Source organism: Hyperoodon ampullatus (assembly GCF_949752795.1).
Source record: "Hyperoodon ampullatus genome assembly, chromosome: X".
In the NCBI taxonomy this organism is placed as follows: domain Eukaryota; kingdom Metazoa; phylum Chordata; class Mammalia; order Artiodactyla; family Ziphiidae; genus Hyperoodon; species Hyperoodon ampullatus.
The window spans coordinates 95,609,185-95,631,091 of NC_136913.1; the positions used below are offsets into that span (position 1 = coordinate 95,609,185).

Consider the following 21,907-nt stretch of genomic DNA (forward strand, 5'->3'; position numbering starts at 1 on the left):
ATTAGCATCAGTCATTCCCAGGTCAGCAACTGTTGACACCAATGCTCAAAAAGATGCAAGCTTATTCCAGTGAAGGCAAGATTTTTCATGGAAATATGGGTGATTTATAAATTTCATTTTTACTTTAACATCTGTATGTCAATGAACAAGATAACTCTTCAGTCATCTTAGCTAAAATCTCCCATCCAGGCTCCTCACTCCCTAACTTCTATAGGGTTTATTTGTCCCTCTATAAGGTAAGACTTATTTGTAGTAGAGTTATCTCAGTGCATAACTTAGCTCTCTTACTAGAGTATAAACTTCTTAAGGGCAGGGAAGCCTTATCTATCTCATTATTCCCACAGTAACTAATATCTAGGTCAGTCATCTTTGAAGACAGTTCATTTAATTAACATTTCATAATTTAAAAATTAAATAACTTTAAAAATACCATTTAATGTAAAACTAACTAATTTGCTTAAAATAGCTCAGTGGGTTTGTTGTGAGGGCAAATAAAAAGACTTTTACAAGTCTGTCATAGAAAGAAATTATGCTATCATAACATCCTTGAGAATGCTGCTTGACTTCATGGAGGTGGAACCAGCACCTTCTTGATCTGTATACTAGAACCATATCCTTTCTCCCTTCCTCAACCATGTACAGCTTGCTTCTAAGCTGAAACATTACTATGAAATTGCTAAGCTACTCGCTCTTTAAACTTGATAAACAATTGCTAAATAAGGAGACTAAGACCCCTAAGGGGAGAGAGAAGAAGACGGTAGTCCCTTCCGAGAGCACCCATTCAATAGCTTCCTACTTACAAGGAATCTTGTTTTGCCTGCTGGACGTCCCTGATCCTGACAGCCAGTCTCCAGAAGCAGTGCAGTGCTTGTTTCATGTTACTTGCAGCCGGGTCAAGATCCATTCAAAACTGCTCAGAGCCTTTCATCATTTTGCCTGCCACATTACCTCTTCCTCAAATAAACAGAACTGAAAGCAAGTCAAAATTAGAGCTGATTTTCTCCCCATAGGAACAAATCACTGATATTATAAGTTATAACGGGTTTTATTATCTGGAACTTTGTTAGTCTACTCTGTAGTTCATTAGGTGAGTTAGGTTATGTTAAGTTCCAAAAGGTTAGGTTATACTAAAACTCTATTATAATTCTTATTTTTATTTTTAAAGCAAGCATTAATATAAAAGGCAACTTTTTTTCATCATGTTACAATCCTTCATACTTGTCCTTAATAGTAAGCCTTGATGAGGGCAGGAACCACATTTTACTTATCTTTGAGTCTCCCACAGTGCCTTGGACATATAAAATTCTTAAGAAATATTTTTTTTGAATTAACTTTTTCAAGGATGCATTGAATCTGTACATTGACAGATAATTCACTTCTAAAATTCAGACATTTCTATTAAAATAATTCAACTTTTTTATTGATGTGCCATACTTATTTCAGAAAAAAAGTAATTTTTCTCAAGTCTCTAAAGAGACTCCACCTGAGCTAAAACCAACTTTCTGGGCAATAGATATACATGTTTTTTGACAGATACTGCACATCAGATTGAAGGCCTCTGGGAATTAGTTCTCAAAGAGAGGCAAGCAAGCTTAGAGAGAGATTTTTTAATTGTCTTCAGTTCCTTGAGGGGTGTCATAAAATTATTAAACATATTAATTTTAATATCAAAAATAAATATATGCCATTAAGCACTTTTAGGAGAGAGGAGGAATATGTTATAAAACCAATGCTTGAGTATTATAATTCTCACAATGTTAGAAATCATACTAAGAAGAAATAGGCAAGGCTTAAACACTCTGGTGTAGTTTTCTCATCTTAGAAACTGGAATAAGAACAAACTCCTAATTCATGGGAACATTCTGAGAATGATCATTATGAAGTTTTTTTTTTAGTATTTTATTAAGGTCTTACAAAGAAAACAAAATATTCTACATAGATAATGTACTTGTTTACAGCATATAAAAGAAATTGTCAAATAAAACTTAACTTTGAAAATAATCTGTAATCTCACTCCCAGAATCTAACCTGCATGTCAAAGCACTGAGATTTCTAAAACTACCTACCAAATTCTTACCTCCAGTTTGAGTCATTTTCTTAATGGCTGCCCTGGGAACTGTTTTAACATCTTATCTTTAAAAAATCTAGTTCAGGTTAATACCAGCCAATGTCAACAGTATATAAAATCTCTGTCCTTCCCCCTCTCCGTTAAGCTATTATTGTCATTCAGATTACCTCTTTATATGTGATAAACCCATCAACAGTTTTAGAATTATTGCTTTATGTAGCTCTCTTAAATCAACTAGGAGAAGAGTTACAAAGATACCTTTACACCACCTTTTATGTTTATCTATGTAGTTATGTTTACCAGTGCTCTCTATTTCTTTGTGTGCATTCAACTTACTATCTAGTGTCCTTTCATTTCAGCCTGAAGGACTCCTTTTAGTATTTCTTGAAGAGCAGATCTGTAGCAACAAATTCTCAGTTTCTATTTATCTGGGAGTATGCTAATTTTTCCTTCATTTATGTTGGATAGTTTTGCTAGATATAGGATTCTTGGTTGACAACCCATTTCTTTCAGCACTTAAATACCTCATCCCACTGCCCTTCTGGCCATCATGGTTTCTGATGATAAATCAGCTATTAATCTTATTGAGACTCCCTTGTCTGTGATATGTTCCTTACCTCTTGCTGCTTCTAAGATTCTCTTCGTTTTTGTCTTTCAACAATTTAACTATCATGCATCCAGGTGTGGATCCTTCTCAATTTATCCTACTTTAAGTTCATCTTACTTTGAGTTTGTTGAGTTTCTTGGATGTTGTAGATTAATGCTTTCATCAATTTGGGAAGTTTTCGGCCACTGTTCCTTCAAATACTCTTTCTGCTCCCCCACTTCTCATTCTGGGACTCCTATTATATGTATGTTGGTATATTTGATGGTGTCCCACAGGCCTCAGGGATCTGCTCATTTTTCTTCACCCTTTTTTCTTTTTGTTCCTCAGACAGTATAATCTCAATCTATCATCAAGTTTGCTGATTCTTAATTCTGCCAGCTCACATCTGCTGTTGAACCACTTTAGTAAATTTTTTACTTCAGTTATTAAAATTTTCAACTCCAGATTTTCCATTTGGTTCTTTTAAAACTAATTTCTATCTATTGATATTCTTTATTTGGCAAGACATTCACAACGTTCCTTTAATTGTTCAGGCATGATTTCCTTTGAATATAAGGTTTGTTGTTGCTGTTACTATTTGTTTGTTTGGAGACGTCCCTGGAAGAATTCTGTAAAGTCTGTATTCCCTGCCATATGTGGTCACTGGAAGTCTCTGCTCAGTTAGCTTAGAGGTCAGCTAATGATTGGACAGAGATTTTTCTAAAATGTCTTGAACCAATAGATCTTTCACCCCTTGCCAAGGGATCCCGTGTGTGTTGGGACATGCCTTCAATGCTCTGGCAGTTTACAACTCTGCCTTAGTCTTCATTTCCTACTTCTAAGGATTTTCAAGGTCAGCCAGAGGTGAGCAAACAGAGCCTCCTCAGATCTTTCCTGGGCATGCACCCAGCCCTGCACATGTGTATGGCCTTGTAGATACCCAGGAATATACTGGAGATTTTTAAAGCTCCCTATTCATCTCCAGATCCTTCTTTTCAGTTTCTTGACCAGCCCCTTCTTTGCCCCTCCTGGTATCACTACCTCAGGCAGATGCAATGTTAAACAATTGCCCCTAACTATTTTAAACAAATGTCCTGAGGATAAGACTTTTCCACTAAGCAAGGATGAGTCACATCAAGTTAAGACAAGCCTTGTGAATGAGGCCTTTTCATGGAGCTGCCAGACAGGTCAAACAGTTACAGTTCTATGGGGACAGGGATATTTGGGGAGGTTGACCCTTCCAGTGGCTACTGGTTTTCATAGCTACTGTGTTTGCAAGGTTGCTGGTTTCCTTATGGAACTGGGGAAAGGGAGGTAGGATTAGGACAAGTTGAAACACAATATTCACTGTTCTTACTGAAAATAGGCTGTTTTTAATGAATAAATAAATGCTCCTAAGGTTGTTAGAAGCCTTTGGTTAATTTCCAGAATTCCAAAGAAAGTTGATTTTGAAAATTTTTGCCAGTTTTCACGTTGCTTTTTTAGATGAGTAGATTTTCTGAGGTCCTTACTCCAATATTCCGAAATCCCTTCTTTGAGTTTGAAAATCTTTCTGGAACTGGTGTCTTCCAAAAAGACTGTAACCTTCAGCTCTTAAAACTGCCCAGGAAAACATGTGGGATCGCTGGTGATATCTACACATAAATTTCTAGGTTAAAGTATTCATGAACATCTATAAAATTTGAAGAGGGAAAATATGATCAACCTATATTTACATTCCATTTTACCTGTGCCGACTACAAGGAATTATATGTTTTTTGATAACAGACATGAAAAAAATGCATTTACTGTTATAAACACTTGGCTATATTTAAGTATTTTTAAAATATTGCTTCTTTTTAAAGATTCATATATTTTAATTTTACATAACAGAACATGAGAGACTATGACTTATCCAAGTCATGGTGGGACTGAAGGCATAGCATCTAATTCAATGCCTAGAGTCACAACAGATGAAAGGTTACTAAGAAAAGGTCTCAATGTATTTCCTAGATGAAAAGAGGAAGACAGTGATTACAAGCTCTAAATCTTGACTTTTATAAAGAATCATAAACACTTTAAAAACTCATTTTAATAGAACATTTACTATTTAATCACGTACAACTGACTATTCATTATCATGTTGCCAAACCAAATTACAAGTTATGAAAGAGCCTGAGAACAATGATAGCATTATCCTAACACTAAATTAGGAGATATCAAACATATTATAAGTGGTTCTTCATCTGGAGAGTTCTGAGGGTCCTGAATGAGTTTAGTTGCAGGTTCAATATGAAAAATGACCTGCTCATACCCTTGTGTGTACTGTATATGTTGCGGGGGCGTGGGGGCGGTGGCGTGGAGAATGAGAACTAACACATAAAGCTTTCCATATAACTTCCCTGCCCCTCAAATTAGCACCCAGAATTTGTACATGAGACTCTGGGTTTGGGGGTCATGCTGCAGGGCAGAGAGGCATGTTGCTGGAAAAAAAACTGTCGGGTATCACTGACTTAATGTTTAAAGCACAGTAAAAGTGATTACAAAGTCATTAAGCTCTCCTCTGACAAAAACAATTTAAATTGACCAAATCTTCAATATAGAGGAATTCACTCATAAAAATCAACAACGATAGTAGTCTCAGTGCTATTTACGATGCTATCATTCATTCATTCATAGTTTCACTATTCTAGTCTATACATATTTTTAAAACCCAGCATGAACATATGATAAAGGTATATAACATGATAAGTTCTCACTACTATGTATCTTTAGAATTCATGGACTTAGAATCTGCAATTTTAGGAATTTATGAGCATTACAGTCCTTGATTAAATAATTTTTCATTTCACTGACATTTATTAAATAATTTGAATCTTATGTACTCTAAGGCCAATAGGTGTGAATGAGTTGCTAAGTTAGTAAGTCTATCCTGTCATCCAACCCTGCGCTGGATGTTTTCTTTGCATTGTAAACTACGCAATAACTCAGGAAGTGATAAAAAATTGTTTTTGAAAATAAATGGCCCCCAAAATAAAGCAAATTTCTACTGCTGATGATTAATATAAGGAAATGCTTTAAGAGTCGTAAAGCAGTGTTGGTTCTTAGCCAGAAGATATTAATTTTGGATAAGTTAGAGACTAATGTGTTGAATTCAGCTTTGACTCAGATCTATGACATAAACAAGTCTGCCATAAAACATTTTATGAGGGAAATTACATGCTAAAATATTATTTTTGCTTTCAGGATAACTCATAATCCTTTGGGTCCGGCTTCTTCAAATCTGCTTCTCTTCATCTAAATTATATTAATGGGAGAACAGACACATCAAGAATTTCCATAAAAACAAACAAAGGTATTCCTTTGGTTCACCAAATGTAGGATATTCAGTGTGTTGGCTGACCCCCCCCACAAAATGCTTTCTTAGGCAACAGATTAAAAACTCCTGACTGCAGAAATACTAGGAAAGAAAGAAGCATTTATCTAAATATATGGGAACCTAGAGTTTAAAACAAAACAGTAGAAAAAAATAATAGTACCAAATAGCCTTCCAAGCATTCCAATCTTCTATAAGAATGGAATCATAGGTAAAAGATAAGCAGGTGATTAAAGCCTGTGCCATACCTCCTTGAGAACAATAAACACATGTTCTTACCCTCCTGCGTACAGCTACATGTAGCCAGGTCAGTCCCCAAATAACAAACAATATCAAAGAAATCCACAAAGATCTTATGATGTCAGTTTTACACATAGAGAAAAAGATACCCACTTTCAGGTGAAGCACAGGAAGGAGCACAATGGAACATCTCACTTATTCTCTGCTTTTAAACTGCCTGGAAAACCTAGAAATCTTTGAAATCTAGCACTGCCCTGAATTCAAAATCAGTCCAGTTAAACACTACTTATGTACTCCTTTAGATATGCAAATCCACTGTTTGAGAAAACTTGGAAGTCATAAATTCACAACTTCTTTACCACCATCACTCCACCACCTCCCCAAATTGGAAAACTAGCAGGACCAGTAAATAGCTTTCTAGATAATGCAAAGTGGTTAAACACTGCTAGGATTTAAGTGGTCAAAATTCTATACATTATGCAGTTGCTACCAAGCCTTCAGATATTCAAGACTACTGCTTTCAAAAATGATGAAGCTCCATAGAAAAATTATGTTGAGGAAGGGGAAGAGAAGGATCCTCCTGGATTTGTGCTTCAATTTTGGAGTGGGAGACAAAAGTATTCAAATAAATATAACAACAATTCTGAGAACAGGAAAGCACCAGTGGCCCTGCTGGGCTCGTGCAAGTTATTTAAGTTAATAAAGGGTTAATGAATGGTTATTATGGGATGGCAAATAATTATAACTCTTCATGAAAGTGAAAGAAAGCTTCAAGGCTAAAACGCTCCTCTTCTGTAAAAATTGCCCTGAATTTCTCTAGGTTGAACTGAAATAAACACACCAAAGGTTCTAAGAACAGCCCATTGGAGACAGGAACCAGGACCCTTTGGACCTACACCCATTGTTTCACTTTAAAACGGTATTTGCTTGTTCTCTTGCCACGGCCAAAATGGAAAACCACTGACTGTTTTTTCCTCGATTGTGCTCTACACTATGGAGGCCACTGCCCATTTAACGTGACTATTGTTTGACGCCTGTGAAAAATGAAATTGGCATCTAAGTGGTTCAACCCTGTATAAACAAAATTACCTCTCCTTCCCCTGGCGTGGGCATGCACCTTTGTTAATAAAGATTTTAAGCATACTGAGAGTGATCAGGGACCTTTGTGTGATCTGTCCTAAGAACCACTGGATTCCATTTGGCCTCCTACCTACTGTGTGGCAGGGGTCTATGATCACCTATATAGGCCAAAATCCATCTCTTCTCCAAAAAAGTTGATTCAAAAATATTTCACTACCCCTATTTTCTTTTAACATCTGGTATATCTTCACCTCACTGTAGTAATAGATAATTCAAGTTACAGATTATTCATAATTCAAGGCTATGACATCAGGGAGAGCTGGTCTACTTATAAACATAAACTGACTACATAGAGAACACTGTTCATAAGCATTGTGCTAGTGTTGTTTTTTACTTCCTGAGTATGCTGGCACAACGTTCATGCTTATGTGGCTAGAACCTGTCAGAGATCAGTCTCAGAGTTGCGAAAGAATTTCCTTATATTCCGAAACATATTCTAGAGAAAAAGTGGGTTACTAAAATAAAATTTTACAGTGATCACTGAAGAAGAATTTGGGGCTCTAAACTTATATCTTAATAAAATTAAAGACAAATTATCAACAAAAGACTGAGAATTTTGCTCTTTTGTCTTCAAAGAGCAATTGTTCAACAAAAAATAAAAGTATGCTGCTCTATTGTAATTCAGGAAACTATTTTAGAGTTTTGTTTCTAAATAATTCTATAAAACCTTTAAAGATTTTGCTTATATAGTTTGTGTCTTAAGAGTTGTAGCATTCTCGAATAGGGTATGTTAAGAACCATAAGGAGGGGCTTCCCTGGTGGCACAGTGGTTAAGAATCCACCTGCTAATGCAGGGGACATGGGTTCGAGTCCTGGTCTGGGAAGATCCCACATGCTGTGAAGCAACTAAACCTGTGCACCACAACTACTGAGCCTGCGCCCTAGAGCCCGCGAGCCACAACTACTGAGCCCGTGTGCCACAACTACTGAAGCCCGTGTGCCTAGAGCCCATGCTCTGCAATGAGAAGCCCGCACACTGAAGCGAAGAGTAGCCCCCACTCACCACAACTAGAGAAAGCCCACACGCAGCAACGAAGACCCGACGCAGCCAAAAAAAACTTTAAAAATTAAAAAAAAAGAACCCTAAGGAATACACCCACTAATCTAAAGCTAATTTAATAAATAACATCATTCAATAATTAGTACACAATTCTCCTATAATTATTATAATTCCCAGTACGTACCTTATGTGGGTTACATTTGCAACATCCAAGTAAAATTTCTTCATTAACTTATGGAGGAAAAAAGTGGCTTAAAGCCATTTAATTCTATAATAATTAGGGTGGTTTATTTTTTCAATTACATAATCTTTGCAGCTATTCAATTTTCCCAGCTTTATGTTTGAGATGCTGAAGTTTAGAAGAAAAAAAAAAGAACACTGAACATAGAAGGCACTCAGGCAAAGGGTGATAAAACCAATGTTAATCTAACTGACTTATGCTGAATGTCTATTGATGAATGAAAGTACTTTGTCTACACAGCAGACTCCTACTTGTGTTATTTCCCAGTCTCTTGTCCAGGCTTCATGACATTCGTGACATTAAAGAACCTGCTGAGGCATAATTAACTGGACAAAAGGGAAACTTTACCAAGACAGAGGCAATTCACAAGCCATTAACAGTTAAAAATTGTCAACTGGCAGACTTTCATTTCCCAATGCCTGAATTACAGCAACAGTCTCGTGATGGATCCCCTTTCTTGCTAGGATCTCCCCCACTTCAAACTACCTTTGTGGTGCCCATTGACTACTGTCTAATGCTCATTCTGACCTCTGTATCTTTAAGTTGTTTCCCTGTCTAGAATGCTTGATCTATCTATGAAAAAGGCCTACCCAGCCCGAATCCTACTTTGTCCACGAAGCCCTCCTATATAACCCCAGCCCACATTAGTCTTTGTCCAAACTCCTACAGACCTCATTGTCTCCACCACTCACTTGGCCATTAAGTCATATGTGACCTCATTACTTGTTTCCTGAATCTTGTCTCCTCAATATGACTGCAAGGTTTTTTAAAGGCAGGAAGCATGGCTTATGTCTATTTTATAGATCACTCACCTGCACCCAAAAAGGAGCCTACCACAGTGTTCTGCCCACAACAGTTATATCACTTGTTGAACTGAAATATCAGAAATAACCATAATATGAAGAGCAGTACTAGCTTAGAATAAGAGATAGGTTTCGAGGTAAAACACACTGACTTAAGATAATGCTGGCAAAGAAATCCTGAAGCTTGAACAAATATTCATTTTTAAATGTCTATAAGCAAAGGGATAATCATGGTGGAATTTCTATTTTCTCCTTTAGAAGTGCAGAGGCATCTCTAAATGGAAGAAGTTAGAAACTGCTCCAAAATTCAAATTAATGCATTACAATTCAGTGCTATTACTTAAAAATGTCTGCACCTCTGCTAATGATAAAGAACCTCATACTGGTTGTGTAGACAACAGGGCAAATAAACGACTTTCAAGACCCATGACTTTACCATACCTATTATTTCACAGATGCCACTACCACATTTAGATGTGAGCTCTCCATTAGAAACAAATATGTACACTATAAGAAGCAATTTCAAAAAGTGCTTAACCAGTTTATACGCACACATATGGACTGAAAGGCCTTACTTATAATATCCCATGAGGCAAGGCGTCTTCCAATTTTCCACCTCTCTAGAAAACACATTTTCTCAGAAATATCAGGATTAACTGTCAAAACTAATGTTCTCCTTTAACGCTTTGGTCCCTCCTTCCACCTTTAAAAGTGGGTGAACAAGGGCCAAGCTCTGACCTGTCAAAGATGTTTCCTTATATTATTATTGGCAAATTCGTTAGAAAGCCCTAAAGAACAGAGGATGAGATAACGACCTAAAAGGAAAGCTAGAAAATCAATCTCTGTTCAAATACAGGTAGTTGGTATTAAGTCTACTAACAAAGCAAATGATAAATGCCAGGTCAAATACTAACTGAAATGCTACTAGTTTGAAATGTTTTTTTTAAAAATGGTTGTTTCTGCCTCTAATGCCTTTAATCTAGTTTATTCATCATTTTCAGTAAGTTTGGAAAAATAATACCTCAAAGCCTAAATTAGGCTCTCCTGTAAGAGGGGGAAGGGTAAGCTGGGACGAATTGGGAATAGGCTTCATGCATCTCTAATGTGGATTGGTAAGATCTTTAAAAGATTCTCAACATTCCTATGAAAACGTACTTGCTTGAGGTAGAGCCACTATTACGTACCTTTAAAAAGTAAGCTAAACATGGTGCTTATAGTTAACAGTACTGTACTCTTACAAAATGTGTTAACAGGTTCAATAGCATGTTATGTGTTTTTTACCGCAATAAAAATAAACTTGCTAAAATCAGTATACATCTATATGATTGAAGAGAAATTCATTAACCAAAAATAGCTGATACCCCAGTTACCTCTGAGAGTGTAATTTGCAAATTAAATCGACCATAGTGGGTCCTGTTAAGAGACACTGGAGATAAGGTACAGAAGAGCCGAGTATACTCAGTAGGATGCCTTCCTATGACTGCATTCTGCAATCAGACATTACACATCTGGCTCTCTCCTTTCATAGTATCTGTTCCATAATCTTTGTGATGGAGAATAACTATGAGCAGCAAGCTATGTAAAAGAAATATCATACATCTAAGGAGAGGCTATTAATACCTAGATACACAGGCCTAAAAATAAGACACATCTGAATACCTGAGGATTTAGAACTATGTTCAAGGATAAATCAAGAAAAAAAAGGATAATGACCAGAGAGTGGCTACATTCATCCGTTTGGACTATACTTAAGCTACTTGTCCCACGGCTCCCAAACTTACCCAGAGGCCTCATTCTGAGGACACGATGTGAATGGTTTTCAACATGGTCTCTAGGAAGCACTCGGGGGACCCCTACGCAAGTCCTCTTATGTTATTAAACTTCATGCTGTGCATCTGTTGCTGATAGGAATCATTTCTTTTTAACCAGAGTGCCATGACTCTTGGTCCTAAAGGAGGGACACCTAGGTTTGTATCATGTAAAATACACCTCTTGGCAGCAGTCCCGCTCCAGACTCCACACTTGGTCTCTTTATCTGCCCTGAATCCAGGCATCACCTCACTTGACAACAATCTCATTTTTCTCCTTCCCTGATTCCCACGTGCCCCCTACTCCTGCCTCCAGCCCTGTGTGACTCTCTGTCTCCACATAGCCATGCTTTCTGTGTGGAAGGGTGGATTTCTGCAAAACAACTTGCCAAACAGGGCAATGGTTAGAGGACTTCGTAGAGTAAAATACACCACAAACCACCTATCACCTCATTTGTGTCAGAGAAATAGAGGCAGTGTCATTCCCATTTGTTCTTGTGGGTGTTTTTTTAAATTGACAAGGGTGTGGGGTAGATGGATCCAGGAAATGAACAAACATTTTCAACCACTGACTGCCTAGCCCCCTACTTCTACCATCAAAGAGCTATTCCACAAAATCAAGTACCTGGCCAACCTACTGGCAAGTTTTTTGTTTCTAATGCAAACAAAGCGTGGGAGTTTGTTTGTTTTAATCATGGGGAACTTCATGAAATGCATGGAGAGCAATACTCTAACACAGAAAAAAGGCCAGAAGACTTCATGAGATTCTTCTTTAGTGAATAAATCACCAACACTGTCTTCCACTTACCACCTTAAAAAAAAGTGAAAAGAGCACCCAGCATCTAAACACTTACCTCACTGTTGTTCAAAATCAGGATACAGAGGGTATCTGCCTTACTACAATGAGGTTTGTACTGAGGTCCAAGTTGTACCAGAGATGTAACTTATTTGCACCCAAACCACCTATACCTAACCATGTGGTCTTTAGTCTACATAAGCAACACTACTGTCACAGAGAAGAAGCACACCAACGTGACTAGCACACGAGCATTTCTTTGAGGCAGACACAGTGCTGTGGCTGTTAGGCTGACAGCACCAAAACCGATTTTTCACAGATCCCATACTGTGAGAATGACTCAAAGATCCACCAGTGCCTGAAGCAAAGCAGAGAATCTGGTGTCACCACCTTGCAGCAATCCAAGATCTCACCATAAGATTTGTTACTAGAATTGTGTGTCATATGCTTACAGAAAGTATATGGAATGGCAAGGCGAGCTACATAGGCAGTTAAGTCAGTCTCACTACTTTCCATTACTAGAGAGCTGGTCAGCATCTTCTGGCAGGATATTGCATAATACAGTCAACTGTGCTCTCCCAGCATTGCATGTGGCTTTGGGTCACAGTGTGGATTATCTGTAAAATGAAACAGGGGAAAGGCAAGAATCATCAAGACTATCACAGACCTTATTTTAAAAACTAATATTAGCAGGCCTGGACTCAAGCAGAACTTTTCACATTTGCCTATCCACTGAAGACTGCAAAGATCACAAAGCAATATGGCTAATCCTGTCCACTGATAACATCTCTCTTTCACTGCTGAGCAAAGCTGCAAAACAGATCCAGCTTGATTCTTTATTTTCTAAGCTTGAGGACATAGGACCCAGAATCTAGTACCAGACAGTACTTTCAGTCCTTCACAAATTTCCTTTAATCCAAGGCCTGAAACTATTGGTTAGCCAAAAAGTTTGTTCGGGTTTTTCTGTACGATCATACGGAAAAACCTGAACGAACTTTTTGGCCAACCCAATACAAGTTTCTGAGATGGTCCTCCACGAGGCTCTATTTTGTTGACAACTGTGCTGTGATAAACACATAAGGAAATATAAGAGTCACTGAGTGCTTGCCTTCAAAGTCATAAGCCTGAAGACTGAGAAAATGTATAAACCTACATTAGGGAAACCCAACATTCTGTCAGGTATTTTTACTAGCAAGACAAAGCTTAAAACTATCACTGATCTCTACCCATTTCGGCAGTTCAAAGTCACGACTGGGGAGACCGGGAGGCTGAAGAGATCCCAAGAGACCAACCAAACCAAATCATCACAATAGCTCTTTGCTGCTCTGTGGTTCTGTTAATTTAAAAAGAAATGACATTTGCTAACTGCCAACACTTGAAATATACATATTAAGAAATCTGATTTCACGTGACCAACTATTTGTTTCGTCCCATCCCCTCCCCCACCATGTTTTTAACTGACACCAGCATCCTCCTGGTTCCTCAGACTTACAAACTCTGAATTATGTTCAAAGCCTCACTTGCCCCAGCAATGGGAATTTCGTAGATTTTTTTTTTCTGCAATGCCTCTTTACTCACATGCAATCACCTGATTTCAGATCCTCATCCAAGAGCTCTCTCAGCTATCTTTATACGTGATCCAAATTCGATCAAACCAACATGTCTTCTCCTTTCTCTCAAATTAGGTAACAGTTGGGAATAGGTGAAAGGTGGGCGGGGTAGGTTCTTACACTTGGGATCAAATTTCATCGCCGTTCCAACAGAGCTGTTGAACAAACTTTTCCTGAGCACAAGAATAGCTAGGCACAGAGCCAAGAAAAGAAGAGGCAATGATGGAAACCAAAAAACAGGTGAGCTGCAATCTTTCCACTCCTACACAAAACCTGGTCCTAGAGTGCGAGTCTCTGCATACACTGACAACTTCTTCCACTTCTTGATTTTTCCACATTCCTTTATTCACAAACTCTGTCCCTGGGGCGCATTCCCTACTTCTGCAACGCCAGTTTTCCTCCTGCCCTCATCACCTTAAGCCTCGCTGGGCTCCCCTACCTTGAGACTCTTCTCCTTCCAATTCATCCTACATTCTGGAGGACTCGTTTGCAAATTCTGTTCCCTTCCTAACATGGGAAACTATAATCAGATCCAATATTTCTTATCCAGCATTCCCAGAGGGTTCCCAGGACAAAAGGCTACTTTCCATTTCCTTGAAGTTTTATGATCTTAGAGACCAGAGAAAGGGGATTGGTATGGCGAATGCTGAGTGTGCAAGTTGCTGACTGAAGACAGCTGCTGGGAATCCCCAAGTGCTCTGGCAAGGGGTGTGGTGGTGACAGCAACTGGTTTGAGAACAACCAAGTAAGACTTCCAGATCTACTGGTCATACCCACTCTTACCAATAGTCTCTGTACTTCTGCCATTTAAAACGTTGGCTCAAAAGTTGTCCTCTCCCAAAAGCATTCTTCCTGACCACTCCTTTACCCCACGTCATTACCATCCTTAGGTACAACATTTTTCATGTATCTAATTCACCTGTAATCATGTACACATTGCTCTGTAAGCATTTTAAGAAACTCTGATATCTGTATCATATCTTGAACAAGACTGTGAGTTCTGTGAGGATAGAACTATTTCTTCTATTTCTCTAGTTTCCATCCACGGAACTCAGCATAATGTATATGCTAAACAAACAAACAAACAAAAAAAAAACGGGTTCTTTCCCCAGTGACATATAATTTCCACTCAGCTACCCAACACTAACATTTTTTAAGGTTGAGCAAGTTTGAAAGTATGATACATTAAAAGCTGTAGAAAATACACCCACACTTGATAGAAAAGATGCCACTTACAGTTGGACCAAACATAAAATACGCCCCGCCCAACCAGCTATATTACTGCCCCATACTTTTTCCTATGGGCGCTTTTCTTTCTACTACATAAGCTTGTGGCTCATTTTTGCTCTTAGCAACACTAACTACAGAAGCTCAACTCTAAATAAGTTTACTGTTGGGAATCTACTCTTCCCACCTACACAACCACTGGCTTCCCACACTGTTTCCAGTGTCCTGTGAGCGACTGCCCAATTACTGATTGTGGAAAGACAGCTTACACACTGAAGGTCCATTCTTGGCAGCCCCTGGGTTTTACTGCTGGTCCTCACTCACTTAGTTTAATTGATTCAGAACAGTATCAAAAAGAGACATTATTACACAAGTTGGGGGAAAAAAAGACTATTTAAGAAAATTTAAATGCAAAAGCCCTGGTCATTGTGCTGCTTTAAAACAGGCAAGCATGTGTGACATGGAGAGAACAGAAAAATGCCTATTGAAATAGGGAACTTTGACTAATCTCATTGCACAAGTTTTAGTGTTTCACACATATACATTCTCAAAAAGATGGTCTGTTAATGAGAAGCACAACTGACTTCAAAATTATAATAAATTGCCCTAATAGGGTATAGTGTTTTAACACAAATACAATTGCAAAAAGTGTACGGTCTTTTAAAGACAACAATGTGAATGTTAGTATGTTTCTGAGAAACACATACTAGAAAAAAGCAACTTATGCATGGGCTAACAGAGCATTTTTCTTTTTCTCAGTAGTGGTCCTTCTTCCCACTGGACTGAGAGATCCCAGCAGAAGTTCCTTCTTGGTTGCTACCCACTAACTGGGACCTGAACACAGCACAAACACAATACATAAGCAAGAAAAATCATGAGCTAGATTATCACTCCCTTTGGCCACATGGGGGAGAAGGTAAAATAAGCAACGAGTTTTCCTTTGTAACTAAATATACCTTGCCCTACGTACACCTTTATGCATGGATATAAAATAATTTTGTAATTTATATTTCTACATCCTACCATTTCAGTCACTGATGGTTTTTACAGCATAAATGACAACTGGGGGCATGCCTGCTTTCTTTTCTATCAGTAAGATAGGACACCGGATTGTCTTCCAATGGAAATCAACACTGTTGAAAAACAACCCATATAATACATCCAAAAATGCTCAACAATTTTTCAGACAATTTTTTTTAAAAAAGAAGAACTATACATTATGACCATTACGCTAGCATGGATAAGGAAATCTGTAATGGCTTAGTAGCATCATCTGCAAGAAACACATACACCTTCTGGCCATTCTGGTCAGTCTTCATCCAAAAAAGACATAATAGAAATATAATAGTTTGTGTTTAAAATGCTGATTTAATATCACTTTGACCTGAGCTGCATTATCAAATCATCTTTTTTACTAACATGCGATAGGATTGTTACTGTTCTGGTGAAACAAAGTGCCTACCTCTCACCTCCCTAGAGCAACCCAATTCCTCCCAAGCACACAGAAAAACAGTAATTTGACTACTGCGACAAGAAAAAGGTAATTGTTCAAACACCTGATCACAGTCTCTCAAAATCTGCATGTCCAGGAGTGGATTTTTTAAAAATACATTTTGCTCACTGCAGTGGAAAAACCACACTTATTGATGTTTAATAGTAAAACATATTTTATGTGCCATGGTCTATACAGAATGTAGTACTGCATTAACTTCAAAGGTGGTAAGAAGATTAAAATTAAATGTTCATGGGATGTGACATGCAACACAGCATTAAAGATATAAAGACTGAACAATCCCAGTCCCTTAGCAGGATCCTTTTATATTTCTTTGTTAATGAGGGAAATTCTTAAAATGCAATCTAGCAAGCGTAAGTATAAGTAAAAGCTTTCAAAATCTCATCACATGTTATTTAAGCGAACTAATCATCAAAGCATTTTTTATGGGAACAGAGGGGGACTTGACTTACTAAAATCAATACAACTCACTTAAAGATATACTTGAGCTGCTTTTAATGCCTAAAATGTGCCCCCCACATTTAACAATTTCTGAAAAAAGACCTAAAATTGTACCACAGGTTTCCAGGTGAGGGTTTCCTCCCTGCCAACCCCACCTCGGACGGAAACCAAACCAAGAACCTCAGACTCTTATGATGATCTTGGCAGCCTTCAATCTCCCTGGTGCTAAGTTAGAAAGACCACGATAAAATATACTAACACGGAAGCAGGAAGTTTTATATTGGAAACGGACAGTGAAAACTGCCCTTCCCTTACAGTTGCTCAACTACTTTATTCAGGTCTTCACCACTCTCTAACCCAGTGGGTCTCAACTTGTGGTCCTGGGAACTGTAGCAGCAGCATCACCAGGGAGCTTGTTAGAAATGCAAATTTACAGCCCCACCCCAGACCGACTGAATCAGAAACTCTGGGAATGGGGCCCAGCAATTTGTGTTTTAACAAGCACTACAGGAGCTTAGGATGTACCCTAAAGTTCGAGAACCACTGCTCCGCAAACTTTAATGTGCATAAGAATCACCTGGGGAGCTTGTTAAACTGCAGATTCAAATTCAGCAGGTCTGAGGTGGGGGCTGTGAACCTACATTTCAAACAAGTTCCCATGTGATGTCTTCTGCAGACCACACTGCAAGTGTTTCCCAAACTAGCTGTTTACCAAAAATCACCCAGGGTGCTCATAAAATCCGAGTACCTAGGAACCACCCCAGACCAAATTAATCAGAATCTCAGGAGAAAGGCCTAGTCGAATACAACCACTGGTCCTCCTCCTCAGCTGCATGTTAAAATCACCTGGAGAGCTTTTAATAATCCTGACGCCCAGGCCCCATCCAAGACCAATTAAGTCAGAATCTCTGGGGTTGGGACCCTGGCGTCCATATTTTTAATAATTCTTCAGTGATTCGAATGTGCAGGTTGAGAGCGACGGTTCTGGAGTCTAACTGGCTCGACACCTGGCACAGTGGATCCCTTTATGGTAGCAAATGGTTTCCTATAATGTGGCTGTGTTCCCATCTATTCAATATAAATCTAAGAGCTCTGACTTTGAAAAGTAAAATGCACCTAAAGTCATTTTTTTAAATCATGTCTTGAATCTTAGTTCTGTGGGCAAATGTGGCTGTGCAACTGAGACCAAGGATTCAGTAATTCATTCCTCACTGTGAACACAAATGTTACCTGTCTTCCATTAAACAGATTTCCACTGTCCTCCCAAGTTCCAGCTACTGCTACCTCTTCGCAATGAGGTAGGTACTCCAAGAAACAGCAGCAACAGTGAAGAATTTGTATCCACACAGCCTTTTCCTATAGTGACATCCTCCCCGCCAAACCTGAAACAGATAGATCACTGGAAATCTCTAATAACCTTCCAGAGTGGAAGGGTCACTAATGAAGCTGGAACTTCTAAGCCTATAAAAGGCAGATTTCACCAGTGACAGACATTTTGACAGAAAGGTCCTGGGAAGGGATAAAAACGGTGTGCTTTCCCACAGGAGAATGTGCCACTGTCGAAAGCACGTCTTCTGGTGGACAGAGTCAGGACCTGAAACAGCACTGCTCTTGACACCATGATCCTAATAACTCTGAGGGAAAAAAAAAGAAAAGCAATGTGCCTATTTCTGTCTTATGGCCCCCCAGCACCAAGCCACACTAAGAAGTACACAATGCTATTAAATATGTAAAACAGAAAGAAAATGGGTTCTGGTTACTAAGGCACTGTCAAGTGATTATAGTTATTTCACTTCCATAATCAAACACTGCTTTTAAGAAACTTTCCTGAGTTTTTCCACCGTCCACCTCAAAAATGACTTTAAGATAAATGAAAATAAGATGCAGTCCTCTTTCCACTTAAGTGAACTTTCATTCTCCCCTTGGTCATGTTCAGTGGCTCTTCTAAATTCATTGTTTGGTAGAATACATGACACAGCCAAGGCCTGCTAAATAATAGTTATTATTCTTCCAGCATCATTTCAACATATCCACAGTGGTCAAAAGGGTGCCTTATTTTTTCTGTTTAATTCCATGAAAAAGAAATCCAGTGGGTGGACTATTAGAGGAGAATCAATACCTAAATACGTGTGCAAAGTAGCCCCTGTTAAATGACATTTTCAAAAGCATTTTCTGTATGAGCTGGTCAAGCTCACTTTCCTTTTAAAATTCTTGTTACAGTCATTCAGTTAACCCAAACTCACTTTAAAATGTGTGAAAATAGCACCTCCTGAAAGTGTGTTCGCATATGCTTTGGAGCAATGGAGCGTGAATAGTAAAACAGCCTTTGCCAAACTCATATAACTAAACAGGAGTGAATTTTTGCAGTCCCATGACTTTGCTGAGCCAACCTATGTATCATCCCCAGACTGGCTTTAATACATCATAGACATCCAAGAGAAGGCAGAAAAGTCACAAATAAGTGACTCAACCTAATAAATATTTCATAGATTTTTTTTAACATGGCAGTCTTTTTCAAAATGAATTCTACTTCTTAACCAAAAACTAAATTGGCTAAGTACAGGTGTGGGTTTAGGATTTAAGCTTCTAGAATTAAAACTATGAAATTTATCAAGATATTTAATTTATTTGACAAAGTATCAGTCTCTATGCTCTTTCATGCATTTCTTATGAACCAATCCCCAAAGAGGAACCAAGTCTGAAAGAAAAAGCACAGACCACAGAAGAGTGGCAAAAATACAAAATTAAATACATTTCAAGCATCAAAGCCAAAGAAAACAAACGAAGCAAATTTATAATTTCCAGGACACTTTATTGTAATTTCCACTTTACATATTAATTGAATATTTTTAGTCTAGGCAGAAGTGTTTATACGTATCCAGTCGCAGTCTAATCCCCTAATCTCACAAAATGAAAAGAAGCAGTTTAAAAAGAACATCAATTCAGGTATTTATGATATGGGGACAAGGGGCACTTGTCTTAGCTAGAAAAGGGGTTGCTGCTTTTCAGTATAAGTTTCACTGAAATTTTTCTCTATTATTTTTCTTGATGCTAAGTACTCATAATAAAAACAATCACCCTCTTTGTCATTCTGTCCTTCCTTGGGCTTTACATTCCGTCTAGCATTTAACTCAAAAAGTCAGTTTATACTCAGTTTACACATTAAAAAAACAACATATGCCCCATCTCCCACACATCCAAGTGGACAGGGACTAGAATTAACCTGGCTTTTAGCTGTAACAGTGTTATTTTAAATAATTTCAACCACACACTTGAAGGGTAAAATAACTAAAAGTACAAAACCGAAGGAAACCGTAAACATTCCTACACACTTACTGTTCAACTAGTTCTCGAATTGTCGAGCCTAACATGGGTTTCTTAAAAGTGAAATCGACACAAAAGCGAATGTACGCTTAATGTACAAACTGACAGTGGCTCTATGGGGACAGCTCTCTTTGAATGAGCTCTTACCCAGACGGTGGAATGAAAAAAAAAAAAAAAAAGTCTCACTCTTTAAATGTGAGAGAGCCGGCGGTGCGCTTCACTAGAAACACATTTTAATGGGTATGTTCGGATAAAAATAGGTACTAAGGGAAAATGTGTTTTGAAAAAACCTCCTCCCTCCTCAGGACACGAGGAAACCCGAAAGAAAAAGATGGGTAAACTTCATTGGCTCCGGAGCTAAGTTCCATCACTAGCAGAACAGAAGTTGGATAGTTGCTATTTTTCACGCTGCAATGGAAGAGTAACTCTCCATGTGCAAGGTACGCGGGGCGGGAATACCGGCGGGGCTTTCACAGGGGGTCAAGGAAACCCAAGCCAGGAGAAGTCAACATCGTGAGGGAACCAGAGCTCCCAAACCCCGGGCGAATGAGACGCAGGGTGGCGAAGGAGAGGAGAGGGTCAAAACTCCTCGAAGTTATCTCAAAGAGAAAGTGAACACCTCTGGGAACCAGCGCGCCATCTCTCGCAGCAGCACCCCGCTCCAAGTGTGAGGCGCTTGCCTCCGAGGGCAGAAAGCGCGGGGTGCCCTTACTCAGAGCGAGCGGCTCCGGGGACCCGGGGCAGCGAGAGGGGCAGGGGCAGCGGCCGGCGGGGAGGCTGACTCGTACTTTGCCTCAACTCTGAGCCTCATCCCGAGCGCAAGGGAGAGGGCGGCGGTGGGCACGGTACTCACTAGGGCTCGTTGGTGAACCGGGGGGTCCGGGGCTGCTGGTATCCGTACAGGTGACAGTAGAGCACATCGAAGCAAAAGCAGCACATCTCCGCTGACACCACCATCTTCCGGGAGCCGGGCGATGAGGACGAGGCGGCGGACGGCAAGGAGGGCGAGGGTGAGGTGGCGGCGGCCGGGGGAGAAAGTAGGGTGCCCACTCCGCAGCTCGGAGGGGGCGACAGGGAGATTCCCCCGCCGCCGCCGCCGCCGCCGCAGCCCTGGGGGGGAGAGAGGGTACAGCCGCTGCCGCTACCTCCTCCGGCTAGACCTCCTAGACCGTTGAGCCGCGTACCGGCGCCTCCTAGTCCCAGCTCCCCGGCTCGGCACTGGCTCTCTCCGCTGCAGTGGGAGGAGGAGGAGGCGCCACCACCGCCACCCGAGCCAGAGGGGGGCGAACTGGACAGTTTCTGCTTCTTCACCCCGCAGCAACCCGCCGCCATCTTGGAACAGTCTCCCCCACGCAGCGCTTCCGACCCATAAGTGAGGCGAGCTGGCGGCGGGGGCGAGCACGCTGCGGCCCCGGCCGCCGGGGGCGCGCCTGGGGCTCGCGGGCCACGCGCGCGCGCGCCGCTACCTGACCCGGACGCCCGGCCACGCGGCCAGCCCTCGCGCGCCCCCGCCCCGGCGCGCGCCCCGCGATTTCGCGGCTCGGCACCTCACGCCTGTCCCGCCGGCCTCGCGCCTCCTCCTCCGAGCCGAGCCTCAGCCTCCCGCCCCGCGGCTCTCAGAGGATGAAAGACGCGAAGCCCAGTAGGAAGGAAGGAGAAGGAAAGAAGAAGAAAGCGGAGAGTGGGAGCAAAGGGAAGAGGTGGGCACGCCCCGGGTCAGAGGAGGGAAAGGGAAACTAGTGGGAGGGGAGGGGG

At 40.1% G+C, this 21,907-nt stretch overlaps 1 protein-coding gene across 1 annotated transcript in view; it reads right to left on the bottom strand.

The window, feature by feature from the left end:
- The window catches only part of AMMECR1 (AMMECR nuclear protein 1), a gene marked incomplete at its 3' end in the record, with an annotated part of 73,120 nt that extends 51,598 nt beyond the window's left edge, over positions 1-21,522 (bottom strand). The window contains exon 1 of the mRNA XM_079728286.1: positions 21,006-21,522. Coding sequence (XP_079584412.1) covers positions 21,006-21,484 — 479 coding nt within the window. The 5' untranslated portion in view covers positions 21,485-21,522. The remainder of the gene's footprint in view (positions 1-21,005) is intronic.
- Between the last annotated feature and the right edge of the window lie 385 nt (positions 21,523-21,907).